Raw genomic sequence first — 17,679 nt, 5'->3', positions numbered from 1 at the left:
TCCGGAGAACAGAGGATGGGACATCTGAAAGCTTCAGCACTTTTGATGTTCATTCCTAGTGTTTCCACAGTTCAGAGGAATGTTTGGAAGGGTGGAAACAACCCAAGTGTTCATTGACAGATGAGTGGATAAACAAAATGTATCAATAGTACACACATACAATAGAACACTATTTAGCCTTAAAAAGGAAGGAAATTCTGACACACGCTAGAACATGGATGGACCTTGAAAACATTATGCTAAGTGAAATGAGCCAGTCACAAAAAGACAAATACTGTATGATTCCACTTACAGGAGGGACCTGCAGTAATCAAATTCATTGAAACAGAAAGTAGGATGGTAGTTGCTAGGGACTTGAGATCGGGGAAGAAGGGAAGTTGTTTAATGTGTACAGAGTTTCAGTCTGGGAAGATGAAAAGAGTTCTGGAGATGGATGGTTGCACAACAATGTGAATGTACATGATGCCACTGAACTGTACACATGAAATGGTTAAAATGGTAAACTTTATGTTAGGTATCTGTTACCACAATTTTTTTTTGAAATTAAAATTTCAGAATTGATGGGGTTAGGGGTGTATGCGTGAGGAATGAGAGCGGGGAAAAGCCCTGGTAAATAGATGAGTGCTCCAGCGAAAGACTTGCTGGGATTCTACTATGTTCTACCCTACTATGAGAGGGCAGCTGATTTCCATAAAGGGGCAGAGACAGAGAAAACAGAAGTAGGAGAGGACGATGGCCTGGGGCTGTCAGTGTAAAACAAAAGGTACAAGAGAATAGAGGTTTCTGAGCTCTGAAAATGCAGCAAGCTAGGAAAGAAGGCTCCATCCCAAGGCTATGGTCACCTATGGTGAGCGCCAAAGCCCATTTGGACCACAGCTGCAGCCAGAAGGGGAGACCTTAGAAGGGAAGGAGGAGGTGCCTTGGGCTGCCCTGAGGTAAAAATGGCAGAGATTCACGAATGCAATCAGCTCACCTCCCCATCATTTCCAAGGTAGAGTTGCTGGGACCAGCCTCTCCTCTTCCTCCAATCCCGCTCCCTCCGGCTCCACAGGGCACCGCAAGGATGCCCTTCTCCTTCAGTTGGGCTGCCTGGTTTCCCTGGAGGGGAGGATATGGAGGCAGGCCTTCCAGTCCTCACATCCCTACCAGACCTACCTCCTGGCTGGACCATACCGGCCCCTGCGCCCATGGCCCCTGTCCATGTGGACACACCTGAGTCCAGGACCGGCACAAGCTGAAGAGATCCCAGCCCAGGCACGGAGGGAATTAGGCACGACTTCTCTGCTCCTGAAGTAATGTTTGTCTTTCAAATTCTGCCAACCAAAATGGCTTGGGCTGTGATTCACCATCACACCGTTATGTCATACTTCCTTACTGCGTTTATGACCAAGAAAGACTCCAGGCACAGTAGCCATATTATGTCCCAGCAAACTCCTGCCCAAATTAAGTCACTATTTCTGGTCCCTGTCGCTGTTCAAAAATGACATCCAAGGATAATTGCTGTTTTAGGGGCACATTTTAAGGCAAATGCAAGAAATAATGAATGTACCTATTTTCGGACTGAAACTTGCATCCGTCTTTTTACCCTCTCCTGGCAAACATGTTTTATGTTTATTTAAACAGCCCTTAATAAAAATGTACAGCTGCAAAGCATCTTACTACTCAATGCTTTCTGGTTAAGAAAATTGCCCATAATCACAGTTGACTTTCCCATTTGTAACAGAATATTATTTTTCATTGATGCATGGCTGCGGCCCAATGTGTGAACATTATAAACGCAGTGGGAGGCTTATCTGAGGTTGCAAGCACTTCATTCATTCATTCCTTCAGTCAATCAACAAACTTGTTTTGTGGATTTACCATGTGGGGTTTAGGACCTTTTACAGCAGAGGGAAAAGCATCCGCAGAGACATGAGAGAACATGGCAGTCACCGATACGATAAGGATAGCCGCTGTCAACCGCAGTTGATGTGTCATGATTGGCTGTAAAGTGTGACATCAATAATTTGTTACTGATAATAGTGAACATACCAACATTTACTTTAGTTATAAGTTGGAATGGATTCAAGGTTCTCCTTATAATAACAGCGTCACTCTCACTTGCTTGCATTTCAGTATGTTTTAATGAGAGTTAGAGAAAAGGGTCTAATTACCAGCCAACATGCTGAGAATCGTATATTCCCCGAGTTCACCCACGGGAGTGTGTCACGCTTATGAACATCATCTGTCAGTTGTATCACAGTTTAGAATTGTTGGAGTGGCCCACAAGGTGTGTGTTACGTGGGGGAGTAGAGGGAGATGAACCTGGGGTGGTCCGATGGGTAGGTACAGCTTTTCAGAGCTTGAATAAACACATTTTCGACTGGATTGCTCCCAAATTTTGCAGAGCTAATTGTCGTTGACATCACAGAGCTACTGCTCATTTATCAAGTTCCAGTCTTTCCCCAGATACAGAGGCGGGATCTTAGTTAAAGTAGTGACTGTCAGCCCATCCTTGTGACTTCAGCCTGTCTTGGAGAAGCCATAATTATACTTCTCGCAATCAACTGCTCCTAATACTGGCTGCATTGCATGTTGAGCGCCTTAGAAACGAGAATGTGACCCAAGAGGCAGTTTCCAGGCTAGGTTTCATGGAGTGATTGTATTGTGCACCTCATATATCTGTCTTGGAAAACAGATGGAAATTCTCAGTAAAGAGTCAAACTAGAAAAGGAACTTACTACTAATGAACTTGATATGCTATTTCTACTGGGCGTGTGGCAGGCTGCTGGGGGTACAGAAAAGGGATGCCTGTGTTGCCTTACCTTTCCAATATAAATGGGATTTCTGGAATTAACCAAAAGATAGATGAAATAATACCTCACATGCAAATAGAATAAGTGATTGGCTTGGTGTTCTGATTTGAAGGGTACCCAAAATGTTTCCCTGCCCCTGAAACTACTCTCCCACTGGCGCTTGATTTTCTATTAGAAATTGTGGTAGAATTACTTTATTTGTTTAAAATCTATGCTTTGTTCTTTTAGCTGTTTTTCTTTTTCTTTTTTTTTTTCAAATGTATGCTTTAGGAGAGGAGGATACTTTTAAAAAAAAATAAGAAGAAGAGCATTCAGGAATGAACTGGAAGCCTGCTAGAACTGTTAAGAAGACCAGTTGTGTGGGGATGCAACCTCAGTAATTAATCAGTGAGCAGCTAGCAGCCAAATATCTGATAAGAGGGAGGAGGCCCTCTCCTTTGAGGGGGAAAATGACTCCCTTCTGATTGAAAAAGCACCATCCCAGACCTTCTTGCTGCTGACATGCAGATGTACATCTGGCTGTAATCTCTCACTCCCTGCTAGCCTTTGCCAAGCTGTGTGGAACAGAAATCCCGTTTCTCCCCCATGTAAGGAGACAGAGAGAAATTGAATAGTTACATAGTTAAAATTCTGAGCACTGGCGAGGAGAAGGAACATGCCCAAAGCAATAAAAAGACTCTCACTTCAAAACTGTGGCTGAAGAAAGAGTCGAGCAGTTTAAACAACTGGTTGAGTTGACTGGGGTGAAGGGAGTAGGCGTCTCAGAGCCACGGACAGGTCTTGATACTCTGCAGACAAGCCAAGAAATCTTTAAATTGTGTTCAATCTACTCAGGGTTGGTGAACAAGACAGAACAAATGCTTAATAAAAGTTGACGGGATTTATTTGCACCTAGGTGTCTGTGTTTCAATAAATCCTGCTCTAAATTTTATTTTCTGTGGTGTTGTTTTAAATGCAGGTTTATTGATAAAGAGTGAAAGCATAATTAAGTGGGGAAATGTGCTCTGTTCCCTCTCCCTGAGCTGTCCAACTTAAGGGAAACCTATCATTCTGTCAAAGTGGTGGCAACTCACCCAAATTGCAGGATTGGCACATAGGAGGAAAATCACACCCTTTGAAGTTCTGCCTGCAAAACTTAGTAACCCACAATTCAGAAGTGACAGCAAACACCACAGTGCCTCTGCCTTTGGATTAAACACTGCAGCCTTCTTTAAAAGTGAAAATGTCCCTGGGAAGGTTAACGTATAAAGTTACTAGGTCCTTAATAGGGTGGTTCCTCAAACTGAGGATTTATCAGAACCATCTGACACCACATCTTTCATTTATCTTGAGAACTTTAAAAATGCAGGACAGTATAGAGAGGAATATAGCAAACACTTGTGTTCTTGCCACGCAGAGTGGAAATACAGTGCTATATTTACTTTGTCTTCCATTAAAAAAATAGAATAGTTTAATAGAACAGATTTTTAAAATAGTTTATTTTTTAAAATAAACTACAGGAGAAGTTGAAATTCCCTTAATCTCCCACTTCTAGTCCATCCATTTCCCTTAATTTGATACATTTTCTTCCAGGCCATAAATAATACACTATATGGTTTTGTATGTACTTTTAAAATTCAGCATTATGTTCTTGAGATCAATCCATGTGAGTGCATAATGATCCAGTTTGTTTTCACTGCTGAACCGTAACCTATAGTACAACCATGACACATTTAATTTATTCATTCCCCAATTGATGGATATTTATGTTGTTTCCTTTTTTTTTTTTTTTACTATTAAAAACAACTTGCAGTGAACACAGGTGTTCATGTGTCTTTGTACACTAGGTGGCAAATTCTCTAGAGTATGTACCTTTTAGATAGTAGAGTGGGATTGCCGAGTTAAAGAGTACACGCGCTTTTAGTTTTTCGGGGTCTTGGCAGATTACTTTCCAAAGTGTCTGTACCAAATAACAGACACCAGTCTATGTGGTCCCACGACACCATACCATTGACATTTCTTGAGTTTTAATTTTTGCCAATCCGACAAGTAAAAATCATGTCTCCTTTTTCTTAATTTCCATGAATACTAGTGAGGTTGAGCATCTTTTCATATATTTATAGATCACTCTAGTTTCTTGGGTCTATTGCCTGTTTGTAATCTTTGCCCGTTTTTCTTTTGGGCTGGTTGCCTTTTAAAAATTGATTTGTTTTATGTCTTTTAGATGCTGTTTCTTTTTCAATTTTTGCATGGCAAATATATCCTCCCACTATATGGCTTGTTTTCACTTTATAGTGTTGTTTTTTTCTATAGACATTTTAATATTTAATGCAGCCTCATTTATCCATCTTTTCTTTTAAACTTTTTGAGGTTTTGGGGTATGATTAATGATTCTTCCTTACTCTTAGACCATAAAGATATTCTATATTTGCATCAAAATATTATGAAATTCTGCTTTTAACATTTAGATCTTTAATTCATTTTGAACTGATTCTCAGGTAGGATGTGAAGAAGTTAATCTAATTTTTATGGTTTCTCACATGGATCATTTTAATACCATTTATTGAATAGTCTATATCATATCCTCCATGATTTATAATCAACCTCTGTCATATATCTAGTTCTCATAGATTTATATGAGTTGTTTTTAGGCTCTTTTAGATTCCGCTGGTCTATTTGTTTATCCATCTGCCAATCCCACAGCACTCTTTTAATTGCTATAACATAATAAGTGTTGAGAATCCGCCCCCCCCAATTAATCTTCTTCAAAATTGTTTTGTCTATTCTTGATGCATGACTCCTATATAAATTTTAGGATCAGCTTGTCAGGATCCGTTAAAAATCCTGTTGTGATTTTGATTGAAATTGAATTAAGTTTATCGATCAATTTGAAAAGAATTGCTATCTTGGTGTTGAGTCTTCTCATACATCATCATGGTATATCTCTCTTTTTGAGGTTACCCTTTTCTAAACTTAATTTTTTTAAATATTTGCCTAATTCGATATTTTAATAACTTATTACAGATTTTGTAATATTTACTGTGGTTATTTATTTATTTATTTTTGGCCACATTGGGTCGTCATTGCTGCACGCGGGGCTTTCTCTAGTTGCGTCGAGCTGGGGCTCCTCTTCGTTGCAGTGCACAGGCTTCTCATTACGGTGGCTTCTCTCTTTTTTTTTTTTTTTTTCTTTTGCGGTACGCGGACCTCTCACTGTTGTGGCCTCTCCCGTTGCGGAGCACAGGCTCCGGACGCGCAGGCTCAGCGGCCATGGCTCACGGGCCCAGCTGCTCCGCGGCATGTGGGATCTTCCCGGACCGGGGCACGATCCCATGTCCCCTGCATCGGCAGGCAGACTCTCAACCACTGTGCCACCAGGGAAGCCCACGGTGGCTTCTCTTGTTGCGGAGCACGGGCTCTAGGCGCGCAGGCTTCAGTAGTTGTGGCACGCAGGCTCAGTAGTTGTGGCTTGCAGGCTTAGTTGCTCTGTGGCATGTGGGATCTTCCTGGACCAGGGCTTGAACCCATGTCCCCTGCATTGGCAGGCAGATTCTTAACCACTGTGCCACCAGGGAAGTCCCTAAACTTTTAATTTTGATATAATTATGGATTCATAGGATTATGGAAATGTAGTATAGAGACGTCTCCTGTACTGTTTTCCCATGTTCTCACAGTGGTTACATCTTGGTTTTTCCAACAGCTTTATTGAGGTACAGTTGATATAAAAAACCCTGGGCTACACCCCTGAATGTACCCACTCTCGGCTGCCGCGGGGAAGGTGCGGCGTACTTCGTGTTCCGGCTGCCCGGGGTGGGCCTGAGCCTTTGGCTCTCCAGTGACGCGTGGAGGAGGCCGCAGGCTCTGGACCTGCTTGTTTCGGTGGCGGACTCGGCGGACTGACCTCGGCCGCTGCTCTTGCTGACCTTGGCCCAGGGTCGGAGCCGACGGCGGCTTGGGCCACTGTCACCTCGAGCAGGGCTGCTGCCCAGTGCCTGTGGGCGCGAGGCTCCGGGGTCCGGATGGCTCTTCCGTGCTTCCCCCCGGCCTTCCAGCCTGAGCCCCCAGGCTGTAGCCCCCGTGGGGGCCAGACGCTGCACCTCACGGCAGAAGTCCTCGCCGGGCACAACAAGTGGTCCAAAGTCCGGCACATCAAGGGTCCCAAGGACACCGAAAGGAGTCGCATCTTCTCCAAGCTCAGTTTGAGCATTCGCCTAGCGGTTAAAGAAGGAGGCCCCAACCCCGAGTTGAATAGCAATCTGGCCAGCATCTTAGAGATGTGTCGCAGCAAGCACATGCCCAAGGCAACAATTGAGGCAGCACTGAAAATGGAGAAAACCAAGGACATTTATTTGTTGTATGAGGGCCGAGGCCCTGGTGGCTCTTCTCTTCTCATTGAGGCGTTATCTAACAGTAGCTCCAAGTGCCACTCGGACATCAAACGTATCCTGAACAAGAATGGGGGAATGATGGCTGAAGGAGCTCGCCACTCCTTTGACAAAAAGGGGGTGATCGTGGTTGGAGTGGAGGACAAAGAGAAGAAAGCTGTGAACCTAGAGCGTGCCCTGGAGCTGGCAACAGAAGCAGGAGCTGAGGATGTCAAGGAAACTGAAGATGAAGAGGAAACGAACATTTTTAAATTTATTTGTGATGCCTCTTCACTGCATCAGGTGAGGAAGAAGCTGGACTCCCTGGGCCTGTGTTCTGTGTCCTGTATGCTAGAGTTCATCCCCAACACAAAGATGCGGCTGGCTGACCCTGACCTGGAGCAGGCTGCCCATCTCATCCAGGCTCTCGGCAACCACGATGACGTGATCCACGTCTATGACAACATTGAGTAGCCAGGCTGTACGTGCCCGCCGGCAGCCTATTCTGGAGCACAAGCTTCTGCAGCATCCTCTGAGACTCAAGCAGGTCAGGGCGGTGGGTGGTCTAGCAGGTTAGGAAGCAGAAGACCTGTAGTTCGTGGTCAACGGAATCCCTGTCCTTTTGTGAAGCCTCTTTGTCAGCTCTGCTGGTGTCTCAGTGCCCTCCCAGGTGCGTCCCTCCACATCCTTCTGGATGCAGAGTGAGGCCAGTCAGCTGGTCAGATTCTGATCTCAGGAAGTTGGCCCTTGTGGGGATGGTAGGTGCCCTGAGGGCCCATGTACTAGAAACTGCTCTTAAATAATAACAGTGATTGATCTGGGTTTGCTGCACTGCTGTTGTATGACTATTGAGTTTTCCTGGAAAAAAAAAAAAACCCTGGACATATTTAATGTGTATAATTTAATTGGATGATTTGATGAGTTTGAAGATATACCCATGAAACCATCACCACAATCAAGTAGTAAGCTATACAACACCTCTAAAAGTTTCCTCCTGCCCCTTTTTTTGGTTGTTGTTGTTGTTCTTTTGTCATTAGAAACTCAACAGGAGATCTACCCTCTTAACAAGCTTTTAAGTGTACAGTGCTCAATTGTTGACTATAGCCACAATGTTGTACAGCAGATCTCTAGAACTTATTCATCTTACATAACTGAAACTTTATGCCAGTGACTACATTTTACATAACTAGAGGACAGTTTCAAACCCAGGATTCAACATTAGTTCAATGTTCGTGTATACTTCTAAGCCATTTTACCCTGTGTAGATTTGTATAACCTCCACTGCAATCAAGATACAGAACTATTCCATCACCACAAAGATAGCCCTCATGCTACCCTTTTATAGTTACATCCACCCCATTTCTGACTCTCAGAAACCACTAATCTGTTCATCTCTACAGTTTTGTCATTTCAAGAATGTTATATAAATGGAATCATACACTATGTGACCTTTGGAGATTGTCTTTTTTATTCAGCATAATTCCTTAGATATTCATCCAAGTTGTTGTGTGTATCAATGGCTTTCTCCTTTTTATTGCTGAGTAATAGTCCATGGTATGGATGTACTACACTTTGTTGAACCATTCACCTATTGAGGGACATTTTAGTTGTCTCTGTTTTGGGCGTTTTCTGTTTGTTCTGTCTTTTGTCTTCATTTTCTTGTTTTCCTGTGGGTTACTTAAACATGGTTTAGAATTTCATTTTGATTTATCTACAGATGTTTTAGTGTATCTCTTCATATAGCTATATACATAACTTATCACAGTCTACTGGTGTCATTTACCTATTAGAGCAAAGTATAAAATTTTTGCTTCTCTTTATGTCCCTTTACCTCCCCCCCACACACAGTTTATAATGTAATTGTCTTAAGTATTTCCTTTACATACACTGAGAAACATATTAGACAGTGTTTTACTTTTTGCTTCAATCATCAAACATAATTTAGAAAACTCAAGAGAAGGAAAGCCTATGTTATTTACCCATTTTTTTGTTCGTTCTTTGTTCTTCCTTCCTTCCTGATGTTCTATGATTCCTTCTTTTATTATTTCTTTCTGTCTGAAGAACTTCCTTTAGCCATTCTTTAAGGATTGGCTTACTAGTGACAAATTCTTTGAATTTTCCTTCATCTGAGAATGTCTTGATTTCCCCTTCATTCCTGAAGGATACTTTTGTTGGATGTAGAATTCCGTGTTAGCAGTTCTTTTCTTTCAGCACTTGAAAAACATTGTGCCACTTCCTTGTGACCTCCATAGGTTCTGAAGAGAAATCCACTAACATTGGAATTGTTTTTTCCTTCTACTTAAGGTATCATTTCTCTCTGGCTGTTTTCAAGATTTTTTCTTTTTATTTAGCTTTCAGAAGTTTGACTATGTATCTCTGCCTGGATTTCTTTGGGTTTATCCTTTTGGGGATGAGTTTTTATTTGATCTTGAGTGTGATTTGAAACCATTAGAGGGTTTTGAGCATGGAGGCAACGAGATCTCATTTGTATCTTTAAAATATAACTTTGGCTACTGTGTAAAGAAAGGATGGTAGAGGGGCAACAGGGGAAACAGAAAGACCAGTTAGGAGGCTAATGCAGTAGCCTGGATGACAGGCTCTAGTGGCTTGGATTAAGATGGTAGCAAGTGAATGTAGCAGTAAATAGGGGCAGATTTTTTTTAACATAACAAAATGATATACACTTCATTCAATAGAGTTGATACATATGTGTTGATTTTTTTTGTATTTAAAAGCATCATTGATGTGGACAAACTGAAAACACAAGATAGTACTTTAACAATTTGCTAAATATAAAGAGGACTTATGGAGAAAAGGGATTAGGCAAACCACTTGCTTGTGGAATATCCCCATTCTTTAAGAGAGACCACACAAGAACATAGATAGACTGGGTCTAGGACTGACTACACCAGTGGGTGGGTCTTTGGATTAGCAATATCAGTATCACTTGAGAACTTGTTGGAAATACATTATTAGACCTCAACCTAAATTTACTGAATCAGAAACTCTGACCCAGAAGACAGCTTTAACAAGACCTGCAGGGGATTACCATGCACACTGAAGCTTGAAGACAAAGGTTTGAATCCTGCCTCTGTCATCATCAAGCTGAGTAACTTATACACATCCCAAATTTATGGACTTTCAAGCCCATCATCTCTAAAAGGAAATAAACATCATCTACATTGCAGGCAGGGCTGTCAAGAGAATTCACAGAGATAATGAACATGAAAACACTTTGTAAACCTAAAAAATGGTAGAAACATGAGCAACCTATTATCTATCATGTGGAAAAATTTTAAAAGCTTTTGAAACCCATAATGATATTCATTCAATATATGATAAAGCATGCATGTCTGTTCTTTTTTTTAACATCAGAAAGGGGCAGATTTGAGCTCTGTTTTGGAGAGAGACTTGAAAAGACTTGAAAGATTCATTATATGGGGGCTGAGGGTAAAGAGAAAAGGAGAAATTAGGATGACGCCTTGTTTGAGGCTGGAGTTAACTATGTGGATGGTGATGCCATTTTCTAAAGTATGGAAGGCCAAGGTAGGAGTATATTTTGGGGTAAAATTAAGAGTTCTCTTTTGGTCACATTACATTTAGGATTCTGTGACAGATATGCAAGTGGATATTCCAAGAAGGCAGATGGATATATGAGTCTGGAGCTCAAGAGGAGATGTCAAGATTGTAGAGATAAATTTGGAAGTCATCAGCATATAGATACTGTTTAAAGTCATGGGAATGTATGAGATAATCTAGGCCATAGTGAAGCTAGAAAAGAGGGCTAAGGCTTTAGCCTTGGGATACTTTAACATTTAGAGTTGAAACAGATGGGAAAGACAGCAAAAAAGACTGAGAAGAAACAGCAAGTAAGCAGGAGTAAAACCAGGAATTTATCCTAATAAGATGATTGGACAAGCACGCAGAGATATACATGTACAAGTATGCTCATCACAGAATTTTTATAATATCAGAAATTGGAAATAAATTTCTTTAGGGAGATGATTAAATAAGTCATGGTGCACATATACTATAGAATATGCCAGGCAGACATTAAAAAGGATGGCATAAATCAACATTTATTGACATATAAAGAGGGCCACAACACATTCTTACATGAAAGAGCAGGTTACAAAATTGCATATACAGTATGATGTAAAATTATATGTAAATTTAATGTAAAATTATATGTATTTATGTGTACGTATGTAAATGCCATTATGACGGTAGGAGTTTTGTTTTTCTACTTTGTTTATTGATGTATCCCTTGAATCTAAAACAGTGTTTAGCACCTAGTAGGCACTAATAAATTTTTTTGAAGGAATGAATGAATAAATGCATGAATGTTGAGAAACACTCACCGAAATGTTCAGAGTGGTTATCTCTGGGTCTTGTGATTAAGTATTTATTTTCCTTTCTTTTATATATGTTTTGAATTTATAAACAATGAGCATACCTTCTTTTTATCAGGAAGGAAATTATTTTAATTTTTGAAACCACCATCACCATATCAGTTACCTATGACCTCCAAGTACCCCTGTTTGGCTGAATTCTGAGCAAAGCAGTTGCTTTGCCATTGTAAATCCATATTTGGGCAGGAAGATCAGAATGATAGCAAAGAGATATGTTGGCTCTTGGAGAGCTGCAGGCAGAAAAAATGAACTAGGAGGTAAAGACCGATAGGAGCTGCAAGGAAGAAAGACCCATGCCTTTGGGGAAAGAAAGGAGTTGAGCTGGGTTTTTTGAAACAGGGCAGCGTAGCACAAGCTGAGAACCCCTTGCAAAACCTGACCTGCGGGGAGAGGAGCCTGTGGAATCCAGAGAGCACAGTGATTTCTGCAATCTAAATTCTTGACTCATGATTGTGGATGGATAGAGGAGTTAATAAAAGAGTCAAGCTGTGGTTCCAAAGATTGTGCTCTTTGGTACAGAAATGCCTCGTTCCCTTTGGTGGTGGCAGTAGAAAATGACGGAAGCCTCTGTTTGAAGAAGTCCTTGGTTCTCTATTTTTTTTTTTCAGTGGCTATGTAAAAAGCAAGTCGGATTATGATCTTTGAATAACTGATTGGACATTCTTTGGGATTTCATATATGTGTTTGCCAATCACTCTCTGGCCTCCCCTCCACTCTCCCACATTAGCCTCCTACTCCCCTCACCAGAAGGTACCTAGGTTTCTCCAATGTGGAAGGTTAATCTCCTGCTCGCGTTCCTCCTGTACTGTATTATGCTAAATGAGTGCTCATTTCCTTCCTGGCCTTGACTTACAAGATACTCTTTTCTGTTGCCCAAGTCGTGGAAAGCACAGGCTGCAGGAAAAGGGTGGTGGTAGAGATGGGGTTGCCAGATAAAATACAGGATGACCAGTTAAATCTGAATTTCAGATAACCAATGACTTTTTTAGTATAAGTATATCCCAAATATTACATGAGACATACTTATGCCAAAAAAGTCATTGTTTATCTGAAATTCAAATTTAACTAGACATCTTTTTTTTCCCTCTAAATCTGGCAACCCTAGGTAGAGAAAAAAAGCCATCTTGTGACACAAGAATTTTCTCAGTGTTTTTCATCCAAAACTTACCAGATGTTTCTTAGATGGACTTTCAATTTACAAAAGGGGAACATAACTAACTGATTAAGTCAAGATTAGACTGCAAATCAGTACTAGGGTTGGAAATGTAAGTTTTCAAGTTCTCCAACACATGATCTAATTCAGTGGTCTCTTTATCAATAATTTATTGACTAGAAGAAAGCAGGATTAGAATTATCACAAAGGCACATATCCCCATGAAAAGTAAAATTTAAAAAGAATCTAAAGGCAATGACTCTCAAGGTTTTAATTTTATTTAGACTATGAGCATGACTATGTTTAATCTCTAAAATAGTATTTCTCAAAGTGGGTTCCCTGGACTACCTGCATCGGAATCATCTGGAAAGCAGTCTGTAATAAACACAGACATTGAAGATAATAGATCCTTTCAAGGATTGGGCCCATGGTCTTTGTCTCACTGGCACCACAGTCACTTACTCCTTCATCTCCAGAGCCTTTAGTTCCACTAATAGCTTTTATCCAAAGGATCTCAATGACAGAGGGTTTGTTGGTTATTTTTAGGTTTTGTTTTTTCCATTACACATTACAAAAACAAAATTGTTAAAAGGTATTGATAACATTGTTAAAAGGCAAAATTGAAGAGGAATTTGACACTTCCCCCAACACACCCAAATACAAGAATCCAAAATAACTGTTAAATGTAAGAGAATAGATGATTGATCTGGCCAATTAAATCACTAAATTTAATTTGATCTTGGAAGCTGAAGAAGTCTCCATCACCTTCATCTTGCCTTGGCGCCTAGCCATTCCATAAAATTTACTCTCTACTTTTCCTTTCACTCTCTACTCTTCCTCCAAGAGAACTAATCATATCTTGATAATTTGGTTCAGAGCCACAGTATAATTGCTTCAGGTCAATACTGTACCTTATCAGATTGGAGAGCAGAAATTATTATCAAAAATTAAAAAGAATGATGTCAAGAGGTACAACTTGACTTTCAAAGTATCCCTAGGACATGTGTATAACCAGAATGACTTTTTAAATTGAGGGATTATGATTGCTCTCTATTAGAGCAAAGCAAATATGTTCAGTCAATCTGTCATTTCACATTTATAGCAAACGGTCTCACATTTGGTCAATTCCTTAATCACACGCTAATAAAAATAACATAAATAGTTTGGTAACTCACCCTATGCTACTAAAATGCAAGTAACCCAAGATGGCTTGGCTGTGTTGTTCTCATCTCGTTTTATCACCAGGGACTCGATTCTTCCTAGTTAGCTTTATGTGCTGCCAGTTGATACTTGCCTAAATATTTCCTTCATACTCAGAACATTATAGTTACTTTTTCAGGCTTCAAATATTTCCAACTAATTCTAGAAATACGTGAGGTACGCCTGAAACGCCAACAGCTGTAGCTTAGACCCAAAATAGTTAGGCCTGCTCTAGGAGACACATTGAGCAAACAGAACCAGGAGTTTGAAGGTGACAGCTGAACAGGCATCAATAGGAAACTGCCAGGTGCTCAGTTGATCCAGCTAAGGATGGGAACAGACAGATTCCATTCCTAGAAATAGCACAGAGGATGCCAACAAGTCGTGGGATATATGTGATAACATGAATCTTCCCTTCCATTTTCTGGGGAGCTTGGAGGTGTCTCATGAACCTTAAACTTTAAAATGTGAAAATGTGTCTAATGAATAACCTTCGACATTGACTAGTTCAGCTCCTATTATTTTCAAGTCACTTTGCTAGGCACTTTGGGGGAATACCAAGGGGAAGTTTATGATACAGGCTCTACTCACACAGAGTTTTCACACCAGTTGAAGAAACAACACAAGTATGGAGAAGTCCTATTTTATGAGGGGTTAGGATCCTGGTGAGCAATAATAATAATAATTTATAGACAAAATACCCCTCAGAAATTTCTCTGAAAGGTTCTATATTGGAGACAGACATACTATTTTTCAGTAAGTCCAACACGGACTTGTTTTAATTTTTCCCTCTAACTTTATACCAGATCACTCTTTCTTTAGTCAAGAACTAAGCTAATTAGCTTGCATTTAGGGGCCATGTTAAATTTATAAAGCATATATATTTAAACGTGAGAATCACACAGTGAGCGGCCCACAGGAACCAACACCATCTGAGGGATTCACATCTTCCAGTTCACATTGACTCCAGGGCAAATCTTATTGAGCGGGATGGTGAATAGAATTGCCCACTTGATTTAAATTATTCTCTCTCTCACTCTCTCTCTAGTTCTCTTTTTGTACATTGACAAATTCCTATAAGAATGTTTGCTTATGATGTACCTCTCCATACCCATGTACCAAGATAGGTGAGGCCACGAGAAGGCAAGCTTCATTACTTACTGACTGTATGACCTTGGCCAAGTGAACCCCACCGAGCGTCCATTCCATCATCTGTAAAATGAGGATAATAATGGCACCTTCCTGACAGGATTGTTCTGCAGATCAAATGCAATGATGCTTACAAAAATGCTTAGCCTAGTGCTTAGTAACATAAAAACCTCAATAATGGTGAACTATTCTAAATATATATATATATATATATATATATATATATATAGAGAGAGAGAGAGAGAGAGAGAGAGAGAGAGAGATGTAAAATTGTAAGAGATTTAAAGTATACATCATGGGGATTTGATATATGTACACATTGTGAAAGGATTCCCAGCATCTAGTTAATTAACATATTAATCACCTCAGATATTTATCTTTTTTTCTGGGGGTAGAACATTTAAGTTCTACTCTCTTAGCAAATTTCAATTATATAATGCAGTGTTATCAACCAAAGTCACTGTGTTTTACCTTAGATCCTCAGACTTTATTTATCTTATAGTTGAACGTTGGTACCATTTTACCAAACTCTCTCATTCTCTCCACTTCTCAGCCTCAGGCAACCACTTTTCTACTCCTTGTTTCTAAGAGTCTGACCTTTTTCTTTGGATCCCACATGTAAGTGATACCATGCAGTATTTGTCTTTCTCTACTGGCTTATTTCACTTGGCATAATGGCCTCAAGGTCCATCCATGTTGTCACAACGACAGGATTTCCTTCTTTCTCATGACTGAATAATATTCCATTGTGTATATATGCCACAGTTTCTTTATCCACTCATCCATCAATGGGCAATTAGGTTATTTCCATATCTTGGCTATTGTGAATAATACCACAGTGAATATGGTTGTGCATATATCTCTTTGATATCCTGTTTTCATTTCTTTTGGATATATAGCCAAAAGTGGAATTGCTGGATCATATGGTAATGCTATTTATAATTTTTTGAGGAAGCTCCATACTGTATTTCATAGTGGCTGCACCAATTTGCATTCCCAGCTACAGTGCACAAGGGTTTCCTTTTCTCCACATCCTCTCCAGTACTTGTTGTCTCTTGTCTTCTTGATGACAGCTTTTCTAAGAGGTGTGAGGTGATACCTCACGTTGGTTTTGATTTGCATTTCCATGATGCTTGGTGATGTTGAGCACTTTTTCATATACCTGTTGGCCATCTGTATGTCTTCTTTGGAAAAATGTCTATTCAGTTCCTCTGCCCATTTTTTAAATCAGTTTTTTGTTTGTTTTTTGCTATAGAGTTGTAGGAGTTTAAATATTTTGGCTATTAACCCTTTATGAGATATATGATTTGCAAATACTTTTACCATTCCGTAGGTTGCCTTTTATTTTGTTGATGGTTTCCTTTGCTGTGCAGAAGCTTTTTAGTTTGATGCAGGCCTGCTTGATTGTTTTTGCTTTTCTTGCCTGTGCTTTTGGTGTCATATCCAAAACATTATCGCCAAGACAAATGTCAAGGAACTTTTTCTATGTTTTCTTCTAGGAGTTTTAGGGTTTCAAGTCTTACATTCAAGTCTTTAATCCGTTTTGAGTTGATTTTTGTGTATGGTGTAAGATAGGGGTCCAGCTTCATTCTTTTGCAAGTGGCCGTCCAGTTTGAAAAACACCATTTATTGAAGGGACTATCCTTTCCTTATTGTGTGTTCTTGGCTCCTTTGTCATGAATTAATGGACCGTATATGCATGGGTTTACTTCTGGGTTCTCTATTCTGTTTCATTGATCTATGTGTCTGTTTTTAGGCTAATACCATACTGTTTTTATTACTATAACTTTATAATATATATAGTTTGAAATCAGGAAGTATGATGCTTCCAGCTTTATTCTTTTCTCAATCTTGCTTTGGCTATTTAGGGTCTTTTGTGGCTCCACACAAATTTTAGGGTTGTTTTTTTCTATTTTTGTGAAATATGCCATTAGAATTTTGATAGTGATTGCATTGAATCTGTGGATTGCTTTAGGTAGTATGGAATTCTAGCAATATTAGTTCTTCCAATCTATGAGCATGGGATATCTTTCCATTTGTTTGTGTCTTCTTCAATTTCTTTTCATCTTTACAGATTCTTCACCTCTTTGATTAAATTTATTCCTAGGTATTTTATTATTTTTTACACAATTGTAAATTGGATTGTTTTCTCAATTTCTCTTTCTTGTAGTTCATTATTAGTGTATAGACATGCAACTGATTTGTGTATATTGATCTCGTATCCTACAAATTTACTGAATTTGTTTATTCTAACAATTTCTTGATGGAGTCTATGAGGTTTTCTATGTATAATATCATGTCATCTGCAAATAGACAATTTTACTTCCTCTTTCCTGATGTGGATGCCTTTTATTTCTTTTTCTTGCTTAATTACTCTGGCTAGGACTTCCAGTATTATGTTGAATAAAACTGGACTCTGCACTTTCATTGCCAAGGGTGCAGGTTCGATCCCTGGTCGGGGAACTAAGATTCCGCAAGCCACATGGCAGAGCCAAAAAAAAAAGTGGCGAGAGTGGACATCCTTATGGTGTTCCTGATCTTAAAGGAAAAGCTTTCAGCTTTTCACCATTGAGTACGATGTTAGCTGTGGGCTTGTCATATATGGCCTTTATTATGTTGTAGTACAT

General features: G+C 39.8%; 1 protein-coding gene across 1 annotated transcript; it reads left to right on the top strand.

Moving 5' to 3' along the window:
- Nucleotides 1-6,613: 6,613 nt before the first annotated feature.
- On the top strand, nt 6,614-7,994 carry LOC309796292 (translational activator of cytochrome c oxidase 1-like; the record flags this gene model as incomplete). The annotated part of the gene is made up of 1 exon (XM_082609334.1): nt 6,614-7,994. A coding segment is annotated over one exon (999 nt), but the record flags the coding sequence as incomplete, so codon positions are not given.
- Between the last annotated feature and the right edge of the window lie 9,685 nt (nt 7,995-17,679).

This window comes from Mesoplodon mirus (genome assembly GCF_964341445.2).
Source record: "Mesoplodon mirus genome assembly, chromosome: X".
NCBI lineage: Eukaryota > Metazoa > Chordata > Mammalia > Artiodactyla > Ziphiidae > Mesoplodon > Mesoplodon mirus.
This window is presented reverse-complemented; position numbering and strand designations above follow the sequence as displayed.